This window comes from Phyllostomus hastatus, unplaced genomic scaffold (assembly GCF_019186645.2).
Source record: "Phyllostomus hastatus isolate PE091 unplaced genomic scaffold, TTU_PhHast_1.1 phas_scaffold_55, whole genome shotgun sequence".
In the NCBI taxonomy this organism is placed as follows: Eukaryota; Metazoa; Chordata; class Mammalia; order Chiroptera; family Phyllostomidae; genus Phyllostomus; species Phyllostomus hastatus.
In genome coordinates, this window is record NW_025334035.1 from 9,796,127 (window position 1) to 9,815,570 (window position 19,444).

General features: G+C 44.7%; 1 protein-coding gene across 1 annotated transcript in view; it reads left to right on the top strand.

Annotated features, from left to right (window-relative positions):
- The window catches only part of HS3ST3B1 (heparan sulfate-glucosamine 3-sulfotransferase 3B1), a 40,741-nt gene extending 21,611 nt beyond the window's left edge, over positions 1-19,130 (top strand). Inside the window, 2 exon segments of the mRNA XM_045824488.1 lie at positions 15,186-15,520; positions 15,523-19,130. Of these exon segments, the coding sequence (XP_045680444.1) occupies positions 15,186-15,520; positions 15,523-15,803 (616 nt within the window). The 3' untranslated portion in view covers positions 15,804-19,130.
- Positions 19,131-19,444: the final 314 nt, after the last annotated feature.

Sequence of the window (19,444 nt, forward strand, 5' to 3'; positions counted from 1 at the left end):
GGTGTGTGCACATGCGCACATGCAGGGGGGGTGTTAAAGGGTGGTGGTCTGGTGGTCAGGAGAAAAGAGCAAGGACTGCTAAGCCAGACTGAGAAAGGGATGAACATCATAGAAATGTATTAGATGGAGGAGGGCTGGAAAGAATGTTTAGGAGGAGGGAAGTCCACAGGGTGGGGGGAGGCAGGAAACTTCATGACCCATTTGAGGAATTGTAGGAACTTGATCACAGCTGGGGTGAAGCAAAATTGGGTGGAGTGGTGAGAAAAGAAGTAGGGGACTTAGAATTCACTTGAATGGCATTCTCAGTATCCTGAGAGGTGGTGAAGATCTGGCTTCTAGATTTTGCTTTCGGAATGATGCCTGGGGAAGCAGTGGGTGGGGGCTGGGCAGTGTCGATAGAGGGCAACCCCTGCCTGTTTTCCAATCTTTCCAATACTGCCCACCGCAGCTCAAGAAAAAGAAAAGATCCTTCAGTCCAGGCTAAATGGCTCACTCACTGCCTTATATCCCTACACTGAGGTATATTTCGTCCTTGGTGTCTTCATTTCCACCCACTAGAAATGAGGTTAGCCCAAAGGGCACAAGCTTTGGGTGCTTTTCCCCACACATCTCACTTTGGACCCAGTATACAGTATCTATTGGTAAACTTCCTGCATGTGGAATTTCTATCTCAATACGCAATGTGCCCCTGGACAGAAAGAATTACCCCAGTACAATACATACCTGCCATTTCACTGATTCCTTGGTCATCCATGATACATACTACATCTACATTTCTGGTCAGCTTTCTTCTTGCTCCCTATGAAAGGCACTGGGGTATCTTAATCCACCATCACTTGATGGATGCCTGGGAATGCAAGTAAATTAAAATAATAATGAAAGCAAAATAATAAGTAAAATAACAATTAATATAAATCAGCTAATTAATGTCATCATCTCATTACCTGCAACCACTCATTAGTTTGAATAGAGAAGATGGTTTATTACCAACCAACCAGAGGTGGGGCATTTAAGTTCACAAATGAGCTGTGCCACAGCTTGCTCCTGTCCCACAGGAGGAATAAGGAACATGATCTTATGCCATGCTTGTTCTTTGCTCTAGCTTCTAATTCAGGTTCAAGACCTTCTTTATGGGCAGGGCCTCTTAATGTAATTGTGTCACTTAATGTAATGGGTATGATGTTACATAAATGTTGCTTAGAATTAACTTGTTTGGGCATTGGGATACTGAGATCATCACCATTTTCAAGCCTGCCCCAATGACAATTTATTATTCCAGGTTGCCCCCAATTCTCTTTACCTAGTTGCACTGTGACCTGTGGTCATTAGCTTTAAGCATGGCTCACTCAGTCCTTTTCATTCATTCATTTATGCCTTCATTTAGCAATGATTTTCCAGTGCTTCCTATGCCTGGTGTTTTGTTGTTTTGCTTGTATTTCTTTTGAAGCTAAAAATCTTTCAACTTCACAGTCTAAATAAATAGAAGGCAATACATTTCAACCAAACATTTTATTCTTAGAAATACTTATTAGGCTTAAAAATAGTTACAGGGTTAGTTTTTTATTCAGGCTAATACAGGGTAAAAGGCTAATCTCACTTATAATTCTTAGCTGCTCTCTCACTAATCATTGAGTTATTTGATCTTTTTGGTGCTTACAGTTTTGTTCCCTTGTGGGAGTTGTGGGGTTGGGAGGGAAGGCTTTGTCTAAAGTTCAGAATTGCTGGAAATTTTAAGACTCACCAGTAAGGTAACGTCATCTACCAGAGTTCTCCTAGCGTGTGAGAAATGATGTGATATCCTCAGAGAACACAGAACATTTGACCATAGCTTCAGCCTCCAACACTTTCCATCCTCTATCTTCAGACATAAAATGCACAAGGCAAGTAGCATCCAGTACAGTAATCTGTTGCAAATTTATTGTTTTGATGAAAAAATGGTAGACCATGCAATGAATGAATGAGAGTTTGGGGAAGTTAGACTTACTTTTCTCCTGACTCTGAGAAGCTTCCCTTACTTTCTAAGCTGAGAATTCCAAAAAGGGTGTAACAGGGGGGACTTCAATGGTGTCCTTAGAGTTTCTATGTGTACTGCCATGTGGTTTCTTTTCTTAAGACACCTTTTGGTCAGCATCAAGCACTAGGTCAAACGGACTGGGAAGAGGAAGGTTCTGTTGATGACAAGGATTTGCAAGATAAGAAACAGCAGTTTTTTTCTTTGTCAGTAGTTTTCCCTTGGATGTTCTCCCTGGGTAGAAAGTACTTATCTAAAATGTTCTCAAACTATTTAAAGCCTGTGATAAGAGAAGTTTATTTGCACTCATTTCCCTTTATCTCAAACTTCTGTCTCGAGATTTTTATTGACCTCTAATTTACTCTATACTTTTTTTAGTTGATAACCATAAAATGGGGTTCTGTTTGTCAAGAAGGGAAGCAGAGAGTAGGATGGAGCCATTATCTTGGACTTAAGTCAAGAGTTAACTAGGGTTTTTCTTCTCCTAAACTCCTACTGGCCCCACAGTAGGGGGGCAGGAAGGCAAATGATTGTATCAAGTCTCCACAGTGTGCGTCTGGTTTCAGCAGGTTTGGAGTTTCTCTTCATCAGCCGAGAATGGACCTCTTCCCTAAACTATGGCTGTTTGGTGCCTATAAACCCCACTCCCAGCCATGTTAGAAAAAGAAAGAAAGAAAGAAAGAATTCTCCGAAGTAGGCTGTATTTGTATTAAATACTGCCCCATTTTCCATTCCTCTTTGCTTATAAAGGAGACCAAAGTGTTGCAACCCCAAAACTGTGCCTGGTGCTGTCTTGATTTTTAAGCTAACTATTAAGACACACTCGGAAAGAACCTTTACTCATCTCCCTTTCTGCCTAAGAGATTCAGATGGAAAGTCCTGTTCCAGGTGGGAAAACTTAACATATTCACCTTAGCATTAAAGAGGAAGGCTCCAGGGAGGCCAGGTAGCTAAATCTCCTCCACCATCACCACCACCACCTCCACCACCTCCACCATCACCACCACCACCTCCACCGCCTCCACCACCACCTCTACCACCACCATCACCACCACCTCCACCATCACAAAAACTGCCACCAACATGACTACTGCCACCACCACCACCACCACCACCACCACCACCACCACCACCACAATGTCCCAATGTTTCTGGGATGCCCAGCAAGAACTTGCTTGCCACACAGGTTCTGTTCTTATTAGCTACCTATACGTTGCCTGTCTTTCCCTTCGGAAATCCCATTGCTATCTCCTCTTTCCTTTGTCCACAGTGGCATATAAACCTCAACTGCCCAAAGCCTGTTCAGGTCTCATATCTTATGACACCCCTGTCATGTAAATCTGTAATTAACTTTGAATATTTGCTCACATTAATCTGTCTGTTAGCTTCAGCATTAGCCCAGCTAGAACTTGGAACATGGGAGAAAAAGTATTTTTTTGACCCTTGTACTTGGATCATCACATTCATTCAGTGATGTCAGCCCAGGGAATTCAGTTTCCCTTCATCTCCAGTGTCCCACCAGGATGCTAAGAAGAAAGGTCCGAATGTGGGATTCTTCATATAAGTGAAGAATTTCAGGAAACTGTGATTCATTCAAATGCTTGTTTTTACATGAGCCTTTGCATTTAAGAACCAATTCGGTATTTCTTTTTCCTTAGCAGTATTTTCTTAGAAATATTCCTAGTATCTAGAGCCATATGTCAAAGGATATAATAGAGGAGATATGAATGGATTCATTTCATATTACTGTTAGGTAGGGTTTTGCTGCTTTTAAAGCTTATTTACCTGCAAACTACATTTTAGTCTTAACGTTTTCCTTTATAAAATAGGAAGGACAAATATTTCCATTTTACAGATGAGGAAAAACAGCTCAGAAATGTTAGGCAATTTGCCTAAGGCCACACAGCCTGACCTTGAACCCCACTTTTCTTTCTATTCCTCAAGTACCAGGCTACTTAAAAAAATAAGTGTATGTTTTAGGGTACGCTTGACATTGACCTCTATCTGATTATGCTATTTGGGATGGTGTACACCAATGCCCCTGAGATACAGTGTATGCATATTCAATCATCAAATATTTATAGAGGTTCTACTTTAACTCTGCCAACTTGTGTCAAACTACTGCTGACTGAAGGACAAGGTGGAATAGGGTTGGGGTGGGAGAGTAGAAATAGTAAAGCTCATCTTACAGAATTTTAGAACCAAAGAACACCCTTTAAAAACAATACATCAATCTTTATACACAGGGAAACTGAGCTCACAGCTTTGCGTGTTTGTCTGAGGTCTCAGCTCTTGTCAGTGGCAGGCCAGGAACTGGATCCCTCAATTCCATGTGCCCAGTGCCCACTGTGCTTTCATTGAATGTCAGGGGTCTCAGGAGGCACCTCCCTTGGCTTCTCTGTAGAGATTTTCATTCACTCCATGTGGACCCCAGTGCTGAGTGGTTCAGATGCTCTTGAGGGGAAGGTCTGTTTACAAACATCCACATTGAGTTACCCAGGGCACTGGAGGGAAGGCAGCTTTTCTTGGGATAAAGTGGAGAGTAGGGACAAAATTACAGGAGCATGTGAATGGAACCCAGAGTACAGCTGTGTTGGGGGAGGGCTCAGGGAAGTAACCTACACGGAGCTGGTGCTCCCAGTGCCCCAGGGTAAAGGAGCCTATTCCAGATAGGGAAGCCAGCACTGATCAGAGACGAACCTGGCCAGGTTCACACAGAGACCAATCTGTCAAAGCAGGAACAGAACTGCTTCAACTCCTGCCCTTTGGCAATTGGATTTTAGTGCCCTATTCTTATTTCTGGGACCTCTGCTCCACCCCCTCTGCCCAATGGCAGGACTGATTTTGCTTTCTAAAGTCTGCTTCCCAGAAAACTTCGTCCTTTCTTCCTTTCTCTCTCTCTCTCTCTTCCTTTCTTTCTCTTTCTTTCTTTCTTTCTTTCTTTCTTTCTTTCTTTCTTTCTTTCTTTCTTTCTTTCTCGCTCTCTCACTCTCTCGCTCTCTTTCTTTCTCAAAATATTTTTTTTCAGGAAATGGACACAGATTACTCTGATTTCACTGATTTCTCCTGGCACACAGTGATGTTCAATAAACATGAGCAATGCCCCCAGAGAGCTCATACACAAAAGGCTATTAGCTTTTAATTGAAACTTGCCCTCCATCCCATCCCCCCAAACCCCTAGCCCCTTCCAGGAACAGGAACTCGGGCCTTTGTGAAGCAGGGTCTATAACAGAGGATTCTGCCAAAATGAAAGGAATCTTGAGTTGACCCAGAGGAGCGAGATGCTCTTTTGTGCCCCACCCCCTTATGGCATTCAGAGGCTTTTCATTTTCTGAGCAGTATTGAAACTCTAGGACAATGGAGGCCCAATCCTTGTGCTGGAGGTTGGGGGCTGGGACTGGAGAAAGAAGGGAGGATTGGAAGAGGAGGAGGCCTGGGGGAACTCATCCTTTGTTATATTTTTCTTCTTTTCTACCCATTACCTTAAAAAGGGGATGGAGGGACCCTGTAAATTGGTAATGAATGATGACATCACTTCCGGTAGCCCCACTGCCCCAGCTTCCAGACCCAAGAGACATTGAGAACTAGATTATTTACCATTTCACTTTAAATTGTTTTAAGTCCTCCCAAAGGAGTTCTTTGATATGCAAACATCTCCCCGAACAGAGATGACTATTGGTGGAGATGTGGCCCTTTGAAGAGGAGCTCAGAACTGGTGGGCTTTGAGTCTTCCTACCAAAGGAAGGAGGTTCCAGATACGCAGGGGCTGTGCTGATACACATTTTCCTCCACCGTCCTCCTGTCTCCCCTGGGAAGAAAGCAGCTTTAAAGAAGAAACTTCCCAGAGTTACAATTTACAGTTCAAGTTACAACTCTCAGAGCAGGCTGTGGCTCCTCTCATTGTCTATGGTCAAGTTTTCCAGGAAAAGTGTTTTTCTTGTCCCCATGTGCCTCACCTTGTAGAAGAAGAAAGGAGTGAGTGCAGGCTGTAGCTTTTGTCTTTTTGACTCCAGAAATCCACTGTCATTTATGAGGTCATGAGGTAGAAAGAAACTGAGGAGTTGTAGGGGGTGCCTATTGGGGTGGATATTTAGGATTGATAACTGGCCTTCGCAGAGGGTAAGGATAAGCCAGCCCACACCCGTCACAGCAGAAAACTCTGTGATTAGAACTGAAGTGACTGTGGTGTCCATTCTTTCTCTTCCCCCTGAATTTTTTTGAAAAGCTTTAACTGTGGGCTGCAGTTGCAAGTGCCCACTGAAACCTGGAGGAGATGCTCCCCCACCCCCAAACTTGCCATGCCTTGCACCTCTAAGGTTTTCTGGCAGCAGCAGAGTTCACAACTCTGGCGGAGTTCCACAGTGGGAGCATCACCTCTCCTCCATGTCACTTCCACTCCAGATCACTGTCTTTCCCCACCCCCTCCACCAGCTGCCCTTTGCACCCTTTCAAGTGTCCATGAAAGAGACATCCAAACCTGTAGAGAATTTTTGTGAGTTTATTTGAGCCAAAATGACTACAGTTGCTGGGAAGTTGCCAACGAGTTGAGAAAATGCTCCTGAGAATGGCAGTTTTGCAGTTCATTTTATGCATTACAATCATGGGAGGCTTGAGGACAGTTGCATGAAGTCCACTGGTGGTAGAGCAGGGAGGTGGGAGAAAGCAAAGTGGGAAAATCTGAGACTGGGTAAAAAGTAAAACAGACAGGCACATACTCCTTTCACACTGGTGAGTATGGGATAGTAAACAATGACCATTTCCCACACATAGAGCTGTTATGTGGGGAACAAGATAATAAGGAGGCGCTCCATGGTCTCCTGTCTTTTGCCCTGAGGGCCCTGGAAAAAAATCGGATCATTCTGACATTCCAAAGGTCTGTTATTGTAGATGCAAAAAGGCAGCAGACAGGCTCAGTTAAGGTAAAAACAGACCTTTGTCTTGGAGAATACTGGCTTACTACATGACTACCCACCATGACTCCCTTTTAGGTAGTTTTCATTTCAGACCATCCTGTGTGGTTACTTTAGGTCTCTGAGTTTGTAAGGCCACCATGTAGAGGCCCCCTGGGCTTGTCAGGTTTTGTGTGTGACCCCTCTCCATCCACAGAAGTTAGCCAGCCGAGTGGGTTTCCTTGAGCTCCCTGTACTGGGAAGAGTGAGGCTAAAATAAATGCCTGGCTTCTGTCATCTGGTTCCCTGGTCCTGCCCTTCTCCTCCGGAGACCTGGCAGGGAGGGTCCTGAGGCCTTTGTGCCACGGAAGGGAGGCTGAAGGAGGAATCCAGGTGGCCCCAGTCCTGCCAGGAAGCTAGTCAGAAAGCTCTGTAACCCAAAGGGAGTCCTTTCATGAAATAAGGCTTTGTTTTTTCCAAGTCAGGATGTTTGAAATTTTGTCCCTTGCCTTGCATACAAATCTCACTTCACCTCAAAGGGAAGTGTTTTCTTTCTCTCAGAGTGGCTAGGGGGTGAAGGAGCACCGGTGGCTGAGGCAGCATGCCAGGATACCTGTGCCCAAAGTGGTAGAAGCAGGTGGGTGTTCAGGTGATGAGGACGGTGCCCTTAGCGTGGTGGGACCCCATTCTTCTTCAAGGAGAAGACCAGAGCTCATGGAAAAGACTTTATTTTTTTAGAGTAGTTTTAGGTTCACAGCAAAATTGAGCAGAGTATGGAGGTGTCTCCTGAGACATCCATCCCTCCACATGCCAGCCTCCCCCACATCAGCATCAGAACGGTCCGTTTGTTCTAATGCCTGCATTGCTGCATCATTATCACCCATAGTCCACAGTCCACACTAGGGTCCGCTCCTGGTGTTGTCCATGGTAGGGGTTTGAACACACAATAATGGCATTATCCACTATTTTAAAATCCTCTGCACTTTGCCTGCTCACCACTCCCTCTCTCCTGCTCCCTGGAGATTCCAGTGTTTTTGAATTTTGCCACTTATACTTGATTTATTGGGTTTATGGGGTCCTAAGAAGGGGCACTTTACTGGGTTTACCTTTTTTGAGGAGTCATCCTTATTTGCTAAACAGATTTGGGAATGTGAATGCCAGGAACAGGTTTGGTGGTTTTGTTGGGTTTTGTGAGAGGGGAGGAGAGATGCAACTCTTCTAGAAATTCTTATTTTGCAGTTTGTAGAGATTTTCCCTTGTTGTACTTTTGTTTGGACTCTGTGGACAAGCTGAAGGTGATGTGGCATTACAGTTCCTGGTCTGCACCCTTGGACAGGTTATCAGAATGGGCAGAACATTGCAGCCTCCTCTGCTAAGCTACAAGCCGGGAATCTGAGGCCCACAGACTATGGAATGTGGACAGGGAGTCTCACCAACTAGAAGTGGAGGACTCACAGAGACTTTCATGAAGACAATTTGCCTTTGTTTTTTTTTCTTTAGAAACAGTAAATAAATCTATGTCATTTTTTTAAAGTCACTATTGACCATTTTTCTTATGTCAATCAATATTTTCCTCAAAACAGTATCAAAACAAGGATTTAGGTAGACTCTGGCTATTTGTAAGGGGATTTGTCTTGTGAAAATAGCTTGCTTTAAGATTTTTGTTGGAATAGCACAAGGGGGAGATTTTGGACTGATGGAACTCTATACATCTGTCAAAATTAATAGAACTAGATACCAAAAATGAATATTTACTGTCTAGTAGTATCATAGGTTAAAAAGTAGTTTTTTATTTTTAGTTTTTAAAAATATTTGATTTATTTATTCTTAGAGAGAGGGGAAGGTAAGGAGAAAGAAAGGGAGAGAAACATCAGTGTGTGGTTGCCCCTTGAGCACGTCCCACTGGGGACCAGGCCTGAAACGTAGGTGTGTGCCCTGATTGGGAATCGAACCAGCATCCCTTTGGTTCACAGGCCAGCACTCAATCCACTGAGCTACACCAGCCAGCACAAAAAGTAAATTTTTTTAAAAGAAAAAAATCTTTGTGGTCCAGAAAATGTAGGGTATTTCTGCAACCAAGTGAGGACATCATTCTCCCAAAGCGGGAGGGAAAACGGGCGGCCTGATGTTCCTCCAGCTCTTTCTGGCTTCCTCATTTAAAATGGGAGTTGGGCCTACCCTCCCCTGTGGCCTGCAGCTCAGTCTCCTCTCTGAAATTCATCCCCTTCCATCATCTGTTTTGCATACTTGTCTCAGCATCTGTTTGGCTATGGTTAGTTAGGCTACACCCATTCTAGTCATCTGCCTTTTTCCTGTTGCATAATTTGCCAGTTCAAATTAGTAAGTTCAGTTGCTGGAGCATGGGAGCAGCCATGTCACCCAAGGAAAAAAAAAGAAACAGAAAAAGAAAATTAGGGCAATATTAGGTACTGGAGAACATCAGAATTAGAGGCCTTTTTAGATCTTCTCTGGTTCATTTGAATTTCCTACTCACTTCGGCCTGAAGTTTCTATTTAATATTCTGCTTCCAGGATCATACATAAGGGCCATGTGGAGACTTGAGAGGTTCAATGTAAACTGCACTTCTCCTGGGACAGCCAGACCCCAGTGAGAAGTTTGACCCTTCAGTTATTGGCTCACTTCTCAGCTCACTTCTCCTGTTTGGCAAAGGCACAGGGGGAGAGGTGAGCTTGGGACTGAGGCTGGAAGTTCCAAATCCTTGAGGCCGATCCTGGCCATTCTCCTCCACCCTGCCCCAAAATTAGAAAAGGAGAAAAGGGTCCAATGGTCATTTTTGATATCAACTCACCTTAGTTTCATGGGATCTTTTTAAAAAATGATTTTAAGCCACACAGCCTGGCAAAATAAAAAATCAGGTGACCCAGCCCTAGTACTATTCCTTACCTGTGCATCTCTCTCCTCTGTTTATGCTGATGTTATCTAACAGTTGATGATGAAAGACTTAGATGCATCTGTGAGCTTCTCGTTATCATGAAAGTAAAGATGGCCTTATCGTCCTTCCGAGTTCCTTCCGTTTGCCTCATTGTGTTTTGCTGGTAGCTCGATTCGTGTTTGATAGTTATATGTGTATGTGCATGTGTGCTCCCATGTAAGGGCAAGAGACATCCTTTTCTTCTCTTACTGAACCTGACTGCATTTGGTTTTTTGGTTGTGTTATTTGTTCTCTGCAGTTTGTACCCCACTGGTGCATCCCTGTCTCTCATTCTGGGATGTGCGCTGCTTTCCGCTGACAGAGTATGACCTTTACTCTAGAGACTTAACTCTAGTCCTTTGACTCAAATAATGAGTTTTGGATTAGCTGAACAACTTTTAGTTTCATTTACAATATTGTTTTCTCAGTTTTTCCACCATGATGATGACTTCTCTTAGGTGGCTCTGGGTATCTGTGGAACAAGTGACTGAAGTGCATGACAGACACCAACTACAGAGTGATGCTTTCTGACTCTTCCTGCACACTGAATCCTCTACCAGAAGCTGTCGGGGCCTTGCCCACATGGGCCTGACTCAGTGGGTCTGGGGCAAGGTCCAGGCATTTAGTTGAAAGCATCCTGGGATTCCAATGTACAACCAGGAGCAAGACCTGCTACCACAGAGGTGGCCCATCCCTTCCTCGTGAATATCCTAAAACCCACTGAAGGCTGGAAACACTTCTTCCTAACCCTCTTGGTTTTCAGGTTCCTGCTCTGTGGGCCTGCTCTTTGAGATCTGGTGTTCCTGAAAGTTCCCTGGGCTCATCATCCGCAGGCCAAGAGGGAAGACAAAACTGTCTTGCCCTATAGGTCTCTCTGAAGAAGTGGAAGCTTTTCCACTCTCTGTAGTACTAGTTAGTATATCCTAGGCTTGCCCCAGGGGATGCTTCTCATGGGGGCAAGCATGCATCTTCCTCAGTCTTGCACTAGTGATAGTGTCTAGCCCCATTAGTTTTGCAAGCACCCATTGGTCATATGTGCCAGGCAAAGAGGTGACCCTTCCTGCCACCTGGTAAAGAGGGGCAGAGGCTGGGTTAGGGGGCACTGGAGGAAGGACTGACTGCTGCAGTGACAACTAAGATTCTGGGCTCCATGGAACGCAGGAGTGTGTGAACCTAAGAAGTCTCATGTTCTGAAGTCTGACTCATTTTTTAACAACTATGATGGCAGTCTTCTGATTCTAGCACTGAAATACCTATTATTAAGGTCCGTATCTATGAACAAGAGAAATAAAGGTATCTGTTTAAAAAGAGGACAGGTGCTGTGTATTCTTCATCACATTAAGAAGAAACACAGGAGACTGAGGGGAGAGGGTTTGGCAAATGGAATGGGACACATCCCGCGGCTGAGTCTAGATCCCAGCTCTTGACATGCAGGCCAGTGACTGCCTTTAAGTGAGCCACTCTCTCCTTTTGCCTCAGTTTCTTCATGGGTAAGCAGTGAAAGTTCCTCTGCAAGCTCCAGCACTATGTAATTACTAGCTAGGACTCTCAGTTTGAGAAATTAGCTTTCATAATGAGCAGCTCAGTTAACCTGCAGCCTCCCTGCTGATCGCTCAGGAGGCTCCCCTGAGGCTGGATCCACAGCTGGGATGAGCATGCAAGGGCACACCTGAGTGGTCTCACCCATGGCCACATCCTCACACTTTCTTCTCTGAGTCACTGTTGTCTCAGAGAGATTTTGAGTATGAGGACAGGAGAGCGTGGCCAGCAATGGGAGGAGAAAAAGGAAGTGGACTCCAGAAGCGAATCCACAGGAGTTGCTCAGGACCAGGGGTAGGGGTAGGGTGGTGGGAAAAGAGCAGCCGACAGGGACAAAGCGGACTTGCCTGTGACTATCTGGAAGGTTCTAGTCCAGGAGCTGTCCACACACTTCTCCGTTTGTCCTGTGCTGCCCACAAGGGTGTGCTGGGGAGATGCTGGCTTATCTGAGCCTTGTACCCATGTAGGGGAGGAAAAATAACTTTCCCTTTACCCTTCTGGGTTCTTGACTGAGATCCCCATATAATAAAAGACAGATTGCTTTTTTTTTGAACTATGAACAGAAGTTGAATAACTTGTATACCTCCTGTGTATAGGAAGAGACCCAGGAAAACTGAGTAACTCCCCCAAATGGCCCAAGCCTCCATGTTAAATACCATCTCCAGCTAAAGAAAAATGACAGATGTTGGGGTGGGGGGAGGCCAGCTATGGGAAGTGACCACTAAAGACATAATAAACAAGGGTGAGGTGGTCGACGCAGATTTCAGTCCATGCCTTCCCCACGGAGACTGCGAAGGATTTAGCCGTGTCTCCTTCCTGGTGCAGAGAGGAGGCCCTGACAAATGGAGATTTCCCTTAGGAATGTAAATGTCTCTTACAAAATGATGACTTTTACTTGGGTTTTCAGAGCTTTTCCTATGTCTGCTCTTTCTTAAACATAATCAACCTAAAATAATCCTTATGCCAAAGAGACATATTTTAGGGTGACATTCTGTTCCACTTCACATGCCACAGAGGTGCCCCAGGAAGCCTGCAGAGAGGGCTCAGAAGACATTGAGGAAAGAATGCAAAACCCAGTGGTGCCTCTCGCCCACCAGCCCCCTCATCCACTGCCCCCAGGCACACTGAGGGGACAGTAGCCACGCGGCCTGCAGTGGACGAGGGCTGAGAAGCCCCAGGTTCCCAGCAGAACTTCCCTGACTGTCAGTGTAATAATGAAGGAAAGGCCTGAGGCCTCTGAGTGCTTGGTCCATTTTACCCATCCTTTGATGTGGTATCTTATTCACAATGGCCCATTTAGCTGTTTTGTTCATGCCCCACCAGGCTTTTCCTTAGTGGGGAAAGGCAGGCAGCAAAGGTTTTGAGACACAGGCAGGCTGAGGGCAGCGCCCAGTGTCCTTTGTCGTCTTGGCCTCTCACAGGAGCTAAGCCTTCCCCCTCTGCCCCACAGGTAAGATGGACACTGGATGGGGTCCCTAGCCTCCAGTCTGAAGGCAAAGCTTCCTCATCCACAAAGACTCTCTGAACTGTGGGCAGATTTCCTGTGCTTGACTGCCTGCTGGAAGGCAGAAGGGTTTGGGTGGTAATGGGGTGGGGGTTGCTGCATGACCACCCTGCACAAATCTTTCTCCCTTACTACTTGCCAAGATCCTGTCAACGGAAGATCACTGAGAACGTTTTCTAGCACCAGCTAGCTAGCTACTAGGCTTGGTACCAAGGCTAGGTTCATAGTCCCCTTGGAGACCCTAAATAGTGGTCACTGTCCTTTTTCTCATGGTGCAAAGGAAGAAACTGAGGCTTGGACAGGTTAAGTGACCTGTGACCTATGCAGGCCCATGCTCCTTAATCAATGGGGATGCTGGGTCAGATGGACTCTCTGAGGACACACCCAAACCCACCCCTCAGCAATGGTTTTGAACTGCTTTGGGGGTTGGGTTTCCTTCACTTGTGGTGGTAGCACTTTCATTCTGAATATTAAACTCTTGTAGACTGTCTAGTTGCAGATGGCTTAACACAAGAAAAAAAAAACTGGGACTCTATCTGAATCGACCTGCTTGAGTGAAATGCAAAATAAGTTGAGAGTCAGGACTCTCTTTAATCCATCACATTAGCCTGATGACACTGCTGGGCTAATCTAAGTGGTTAATGGGCAAAGTGGGTCAATCCAGCTTAAGCTAAAGCCAGGGACGTGGAGGGGATGGCTGTCCAGGGAGTGGCTCTAGCTGGTGGGTGTCAAGTGCATTTATAGCATTATTTCCATAAATGTGCTTAATGCAGGAGTTGAGTCTTGGTAGAGTAGGAATGGCTAGAAGCTGAAAGTTTAGAATATCCTGCTGAAAAGTAAATATTTGCTAACAATGATGTGGAAATTGCCTGCCTTTCTTCCTCCCTTCCCCTCTCTCTCTTTTTTCCTTTCTCTCCCTCTCTCTTTCTTTTTAAATTCCTGGCCCCAGGTAGGAATCATTCAGAAATCTCTATCCCATAGCTCATGAAAAATTGTACATTTGTGACTAAAACTGAGTTTCTAATAGTTAACACATCTCCTCTGGGTGTATACATGAGGCATTCACACACATGCTCAACTTTGCTCCTCCTATGTGCTATAAACTGTATCGAACATTATAATAATGACTATGTCAGGCATGTTCAAAGTATGTTATGATAATTAATTTTTTTTAATTTTCATCAAATTCACATGAGGTATGTATTAGCATCTTCATTTTTACAGATGAGAGAAAGAAACCCAGAAAGGTTGAGTAAGTTGCTCAAAGTAACACAGCTTATAAGTGGCAGAGCTGGGATTTGAACCCAGGCAGCCTGACTGCCAAGTCCATATTCCTTAACTGTTAAGCCAAACTGCTTTGATTTTATAAACCTCATAACAACTGAATAAAGTAGGTGGAATCATTCCCATTTCACATATTAGGATGCTGAGGCTCAGAGGGCAAATAAGGCACAATCTCATACCACTGAGTCTTAATATTTTTGTGCTAATTGCCACCACAAAACTGCATTTTGGTCCAGTTGTAATGGCCTGTATGCATTGTAGGTTGTAACAATTTTGTCTACATACTTTTGCTTAAATTAACATTTCAATAGACATCACACAAGTTTTTGTTTGTTTGTTTGTTTGTTTGTTTTTAATGGCATCTACAGTATTTTTGGAAATTTCTAGAGTTGTGTCCGGGGAATTTCTTCTTGGTGCATTTGTATCAGTTAAGGCTTCCTCTGATTCCAGCCAGTATTTTGGCTGCTGCGTGCTTTTTTTGCCTTCGGATACACATTTCAGAGGAAAGGCGTTGTGTCGGTGGTCACTGTAATGAAGCCAGAACAGCCTGGCTGGCCCAGGGGGACAGGTGTCCATAGCACAGTTGCCCAGGCTTGGTGAACACCTAAAGGCAGGCTAGTGAGGGCAGTGGGCAGAGAACTCCGGGGCCTCAGGTGCTGTTACTTAGGAAAGGCACACACCCAGAGACCTTTGGTTCTGACATCAGATGTCTGGGACCTTGTAGAAGCAGGGAACCCTGAAAAATCAGGGAGAGGCCACATGAAAGGATTTCAGAGAAACCCGTATCCTACTCTTTACCTTGTAGAAAGGTGCCTTTACATTCCAGGTAGTTAATGTCCGGCCTCCAAACTTCAGATGGCACATTAATGTAATTAATGTACCTCTCAGCTCAAAAATTCTCCTTGAATTTTCTTTCCTATTTCTATAACTGTTCCCAATGAGGAGGGAGCGGGGGTTAGAACTGTTGACATGTGGCCAAAGAGACTTCACCTTCTGACCTGCCTTTGGTCTGTTTTCTTTCCTCAGGGACCTAATGCCCCGAACCCTGGATGGGCAGATCACCATGGAGAAGACGCCCAGTTACTTTGTCACCCGGGAGGCCCCCGCACGCATTTCAGCCATGTCCAAGGACACCAAGCTCATCGTGGTGGTGCGGGACCCGGTGACCAGAGCCATCTCGGACTACACCCAGACGCTCTCCAAGCGGCCTGACATCCCCACCTTCGAGAGCTTGACGTTCAAAAACAGAACCATGGGCCTCATCGACACATCGTGGAGCGCCATCCAGATTGGCATCTACGCCAAGCACCTGGAGCACTGGCTGCACCACTTCCCCATCGGCCAGATGCTCTTCGTGAGCGGGAGCGGCTCATCAGCGACCCCGCTGGCGAGCTGGGCCGCGTGCAGGACTTCCTGGGCCTTAAGAGGATCATCACCGACAAGCACTTCTACTTCAACAAGACCAAGGGCTTCCCCTGCCTGAAGAAGGCTGAGGGCAGCAGCAAACCTCACTGCCTGGGCAAGACCAAGGGCAGGACCCACCCCGAGATCGACCGCGAGGTGGTGCAGAGACTGCGTGACTTCTACCGGCCTTTCAACCTCAAGTTCTACCAGATGACCGGGCAAGATTTTGGCTGGGATTGAAGGCACCCGGACTGTGCCGCCTACCACGTGGCTTATATATTGAGAGAAAGTATATGTATGTAAAATGTACAGAAATATATTTTATAATAATTTATTTTTAATTCATAAGCAATTAATTCACTAAGCTGCCTAACCACACACTTTAGAGAGTAAGCTTTGTAATCTGTTAACATTCCAAAGTGTTTAACTCTAATAGTTTGTTCTTTTCCTCACAACTGATGGTGCTTCCATTTCCCTCCCTACCCATTATATTTAAGAAGAAGAAAAGCACAACTTGAGATTTTTGTTGTTACGGGTACGCAGCCTTCGATCACTGTCTGAATTCACTTGCCAACACTGTGCATGTTGGGTCTCCCATTTCAGCTTCCATTTCTTGTCCCACCTGTGTACCTCATCGGAGCGCTGGCTGCCCCAGTGGTGCTGCACTCAGACAGTGAGACCTCAGGTAGCAGCTTCCTCATCCACTTGATGTCATCTCTGAAGATGTGGATCCCAGACCACCTGCTAGGTGTTCCCTGTCTGCTCAGCACCTGGGGGAAGCACCACTTCGGCAGGGCCTCCCACATCTTCTCCGAGTCTCCATGCCAGGGTCTGTTTACTTCAGATCTTGAGTTTGAAGGATGGCCCTGCATCCTCTTTCTCCCTAGTCCCTGGTTCATTAACCAGCTTGATGTGTATGCAAATGTTAGCCTCCTTTTTCCCAGTCATGTGTGTGAGATGCTTGGGTGCTGCTTTAGAAATAAAGACAGTCTCTTCTAATTTGCATAAGAGCACACTGTGCTTCATCCTTCAGTTCTGATCTGACACACCAAAGAATTCCCTAGGCCAGCAGAGCCATAGGCACAAACCAAGGGTGCCCGGGTGTTGAGACCCAAAAGGCTCAGGTATGTCCCATGCCATCAGCGTCTGCTAAGGTGCTGTTAGGCACAGCCAGCTATGTAGGGCACATCCCAGTAGGCTGACAGCCTCAATGGAAGAAAAGAGAAGGACCCTCAGAAGGACAGGTGGCCTGGCAGAGGAAGGGAATCCTTGGCCCCCTGCTCGATGTCTGGAATTCCTCTCCTTGGAGCTCCTGGCCCACCACAGATGGACAATATGGTCTGTTTAGCAAGCAGCCAAACAGTGAGATCCAGGAGCAGCTCTTGTAAGGACAGGCTGGGAAAGCTGGCCCCATGTTGCCTGTGAGCATGTGAGCCAGACACCTGCCCAGTGGCCACTTGTCTTAGACAGGTCTTGGCAGAAGGTTTGCCAGAATTGTTGCTGCTGATGCAGAATGTTCCCCCCATGCCTCTCTGTTGAGAGAGCAGTTGGGGATCTTTCATGATGACTAGCCAATGGCAATTGGGTAACCACATAGCAATATCACATAATGACATCCTCACTTTATCCTCAATTTTCTAAACCAGAATGCTTCTACCATTCTTCTACAAAAGAATCATTATTTCAGTTATACATTCTTTGAGGTATGTGTGGGAAAATATACATATTGTCATAATGGTTAAGTTGTGATGTTTACAAAGGATACTTTTTTATGTCATAAGGAATAACTTGCCCAATAGCCTAAGAAAACTTATATGAAGAGACAAAGTAATTCATCTTTAGAAATTGATCAGAAATGTCACTGGTCTTTGAGTGATGTCTTGTGGATGATCTGCTTTGTATTTGCCGACAAGTTCCAGCTCAGATCTCACTAGGTCATACTCAACAGCTAAACTATCAACCTGTACGTTCTGTGTAGGTGAACGAGCCCATGGGCTCTGTACATTCCAGAGATGTTCTCTTCATTTCCTAGCTTGTTACTGCCCCTACCAAGAAGTGTAGAACCTGTACTTGGGGTCCTCCCATAATGTAGTATGGTTCTGCCCTCTTGCTGCTTGGGTATCAGAGATATCCATGTAGAGTGCTAATTGGTTGTGCATCTTTTCAATTAGCAGGCTCATTTGAAAAAAAAAAACCGACAACACCTTTTCAGTGACAGCATAAAGTATAAGTCAGTATTTACACCTTCCACCTAATTCTGTCCTGTCTGCTTTCTGGCCACCCTTATGATCTGATCATAACATGGTGTAGAATTGCAGAAAAGTTCAGAGGAAGGTTTGCAACAAAGCAGTTGGAAAGCAAGCATGAGCTATTCCTTCTCGTTCAAGTCCCTGCCCTCTTTTCAAGCTGGACAATTTTTGATTAAGTTGTTCTCTGCCTTAAAACTGAAACAGGAAATTTTCAGATAGAAGGAGGATCATTTAGTCATAAACACTGAAGTGGGTCAAGATTCTATTTTGGGTCAAATCATTGAAACCAAACAGATGTTGATAATAAGCACTGAAGGCCTAAAGCAAGTTTTCCATGTAAAACAAATATGTCAAGCTTCCTGTGCCTCTCTCCACAGGGGTCTGCTAGCTTACAGTTCCCGACTGATCCAGACACAGCATCTGCCCCAGGGTTATACCCCATCACGTGGCAATTATCACAGGGCCTGGGCCTGTATGTCTTCCTCCTGGAGAAGTTAGGCAACACATCACATTCAGCCTTGGGTTCCATCCTGTTCTTGCAATCTACAAGCCACCAGCTTCACTTTCAGCTGCTGGGAGGCAGACACTGTTTCACATTTTGGCAATTTGTCCTAGCATGTGTATTCCTTCCAGTTCGCAGGAAAAACTCCAGTAGTCATTGTAATTCTTTATTTCAGTTTTATTTCCTTTCTTGTTAAAAACAAAAACATTAACAAAAAATTTGGAGGAGTTTATTGTTTCTCTATACTCCATGTTCTTTGAGGTGTTTGTATAGTGGTCTGTTAACTTGGTAGTTGGTGCCTGCAAAGGTATGTAGGTATAGTGACTTAATTGGATGAAGGAGGAGGAGAAATTGTCTTCTCATGAGATTCTCTTTGGAAGTCATTTTGAATGACAGATACATTTTAGACCTTTTGAGAAACCATTTCAGATCCTGCCAGGATATTTTCACAGGAAAGGAAAATGGGAAGTTCCATTTCATATGTTTCTAAAATGCTGACAGAGATCAATGTCATTTTTCTTTTCACTTTATCAAGATGGATGGTCAATAAAACTTAAAAGTGTGGTTAGATTTTTCTCACTTTTGTAACATTAATTTATGACTGAGTTTCATTCAGCCTTGTAATCTGAAATATTGTGCAAATTCAAGCAGTGTGTCTTCTATAACCTGGATATTAGAATAGCCAGTATGTACAAAAATTAAATCAAGTATTTTGTCCTATGTATAACACTAATTTTACACAGAGAAAGATGTTTCTAGGAAAATGAAATTCTGGTAATTGATACTATTTCTTTGTATGAACAAATAAAATATATTTTACCAACTTGTGGCCACTCCTATATTTTCTTTTATGTCACAGACCAACAAGGAAGTGATATTTTATTCAATAAGTAGTCACGTGCATACACACACTGTACACATGACACATGAAGGCATCATGTGTGCAGGTCAATCTTTCACATTGTAAAGGGTCCAATCCAAAATCCAGCTAATCACAAACATTTGGGGTAAATTCTTATAAATGACTGAAGGAAATGGTGGGCAGAGGCTCTGCCCCTTGGAGGGACATAGCTTCCATAGAAGTGCTGAGCATTCCATGATTCCAAGAGCGGTGTGCCACTGTGTACTGC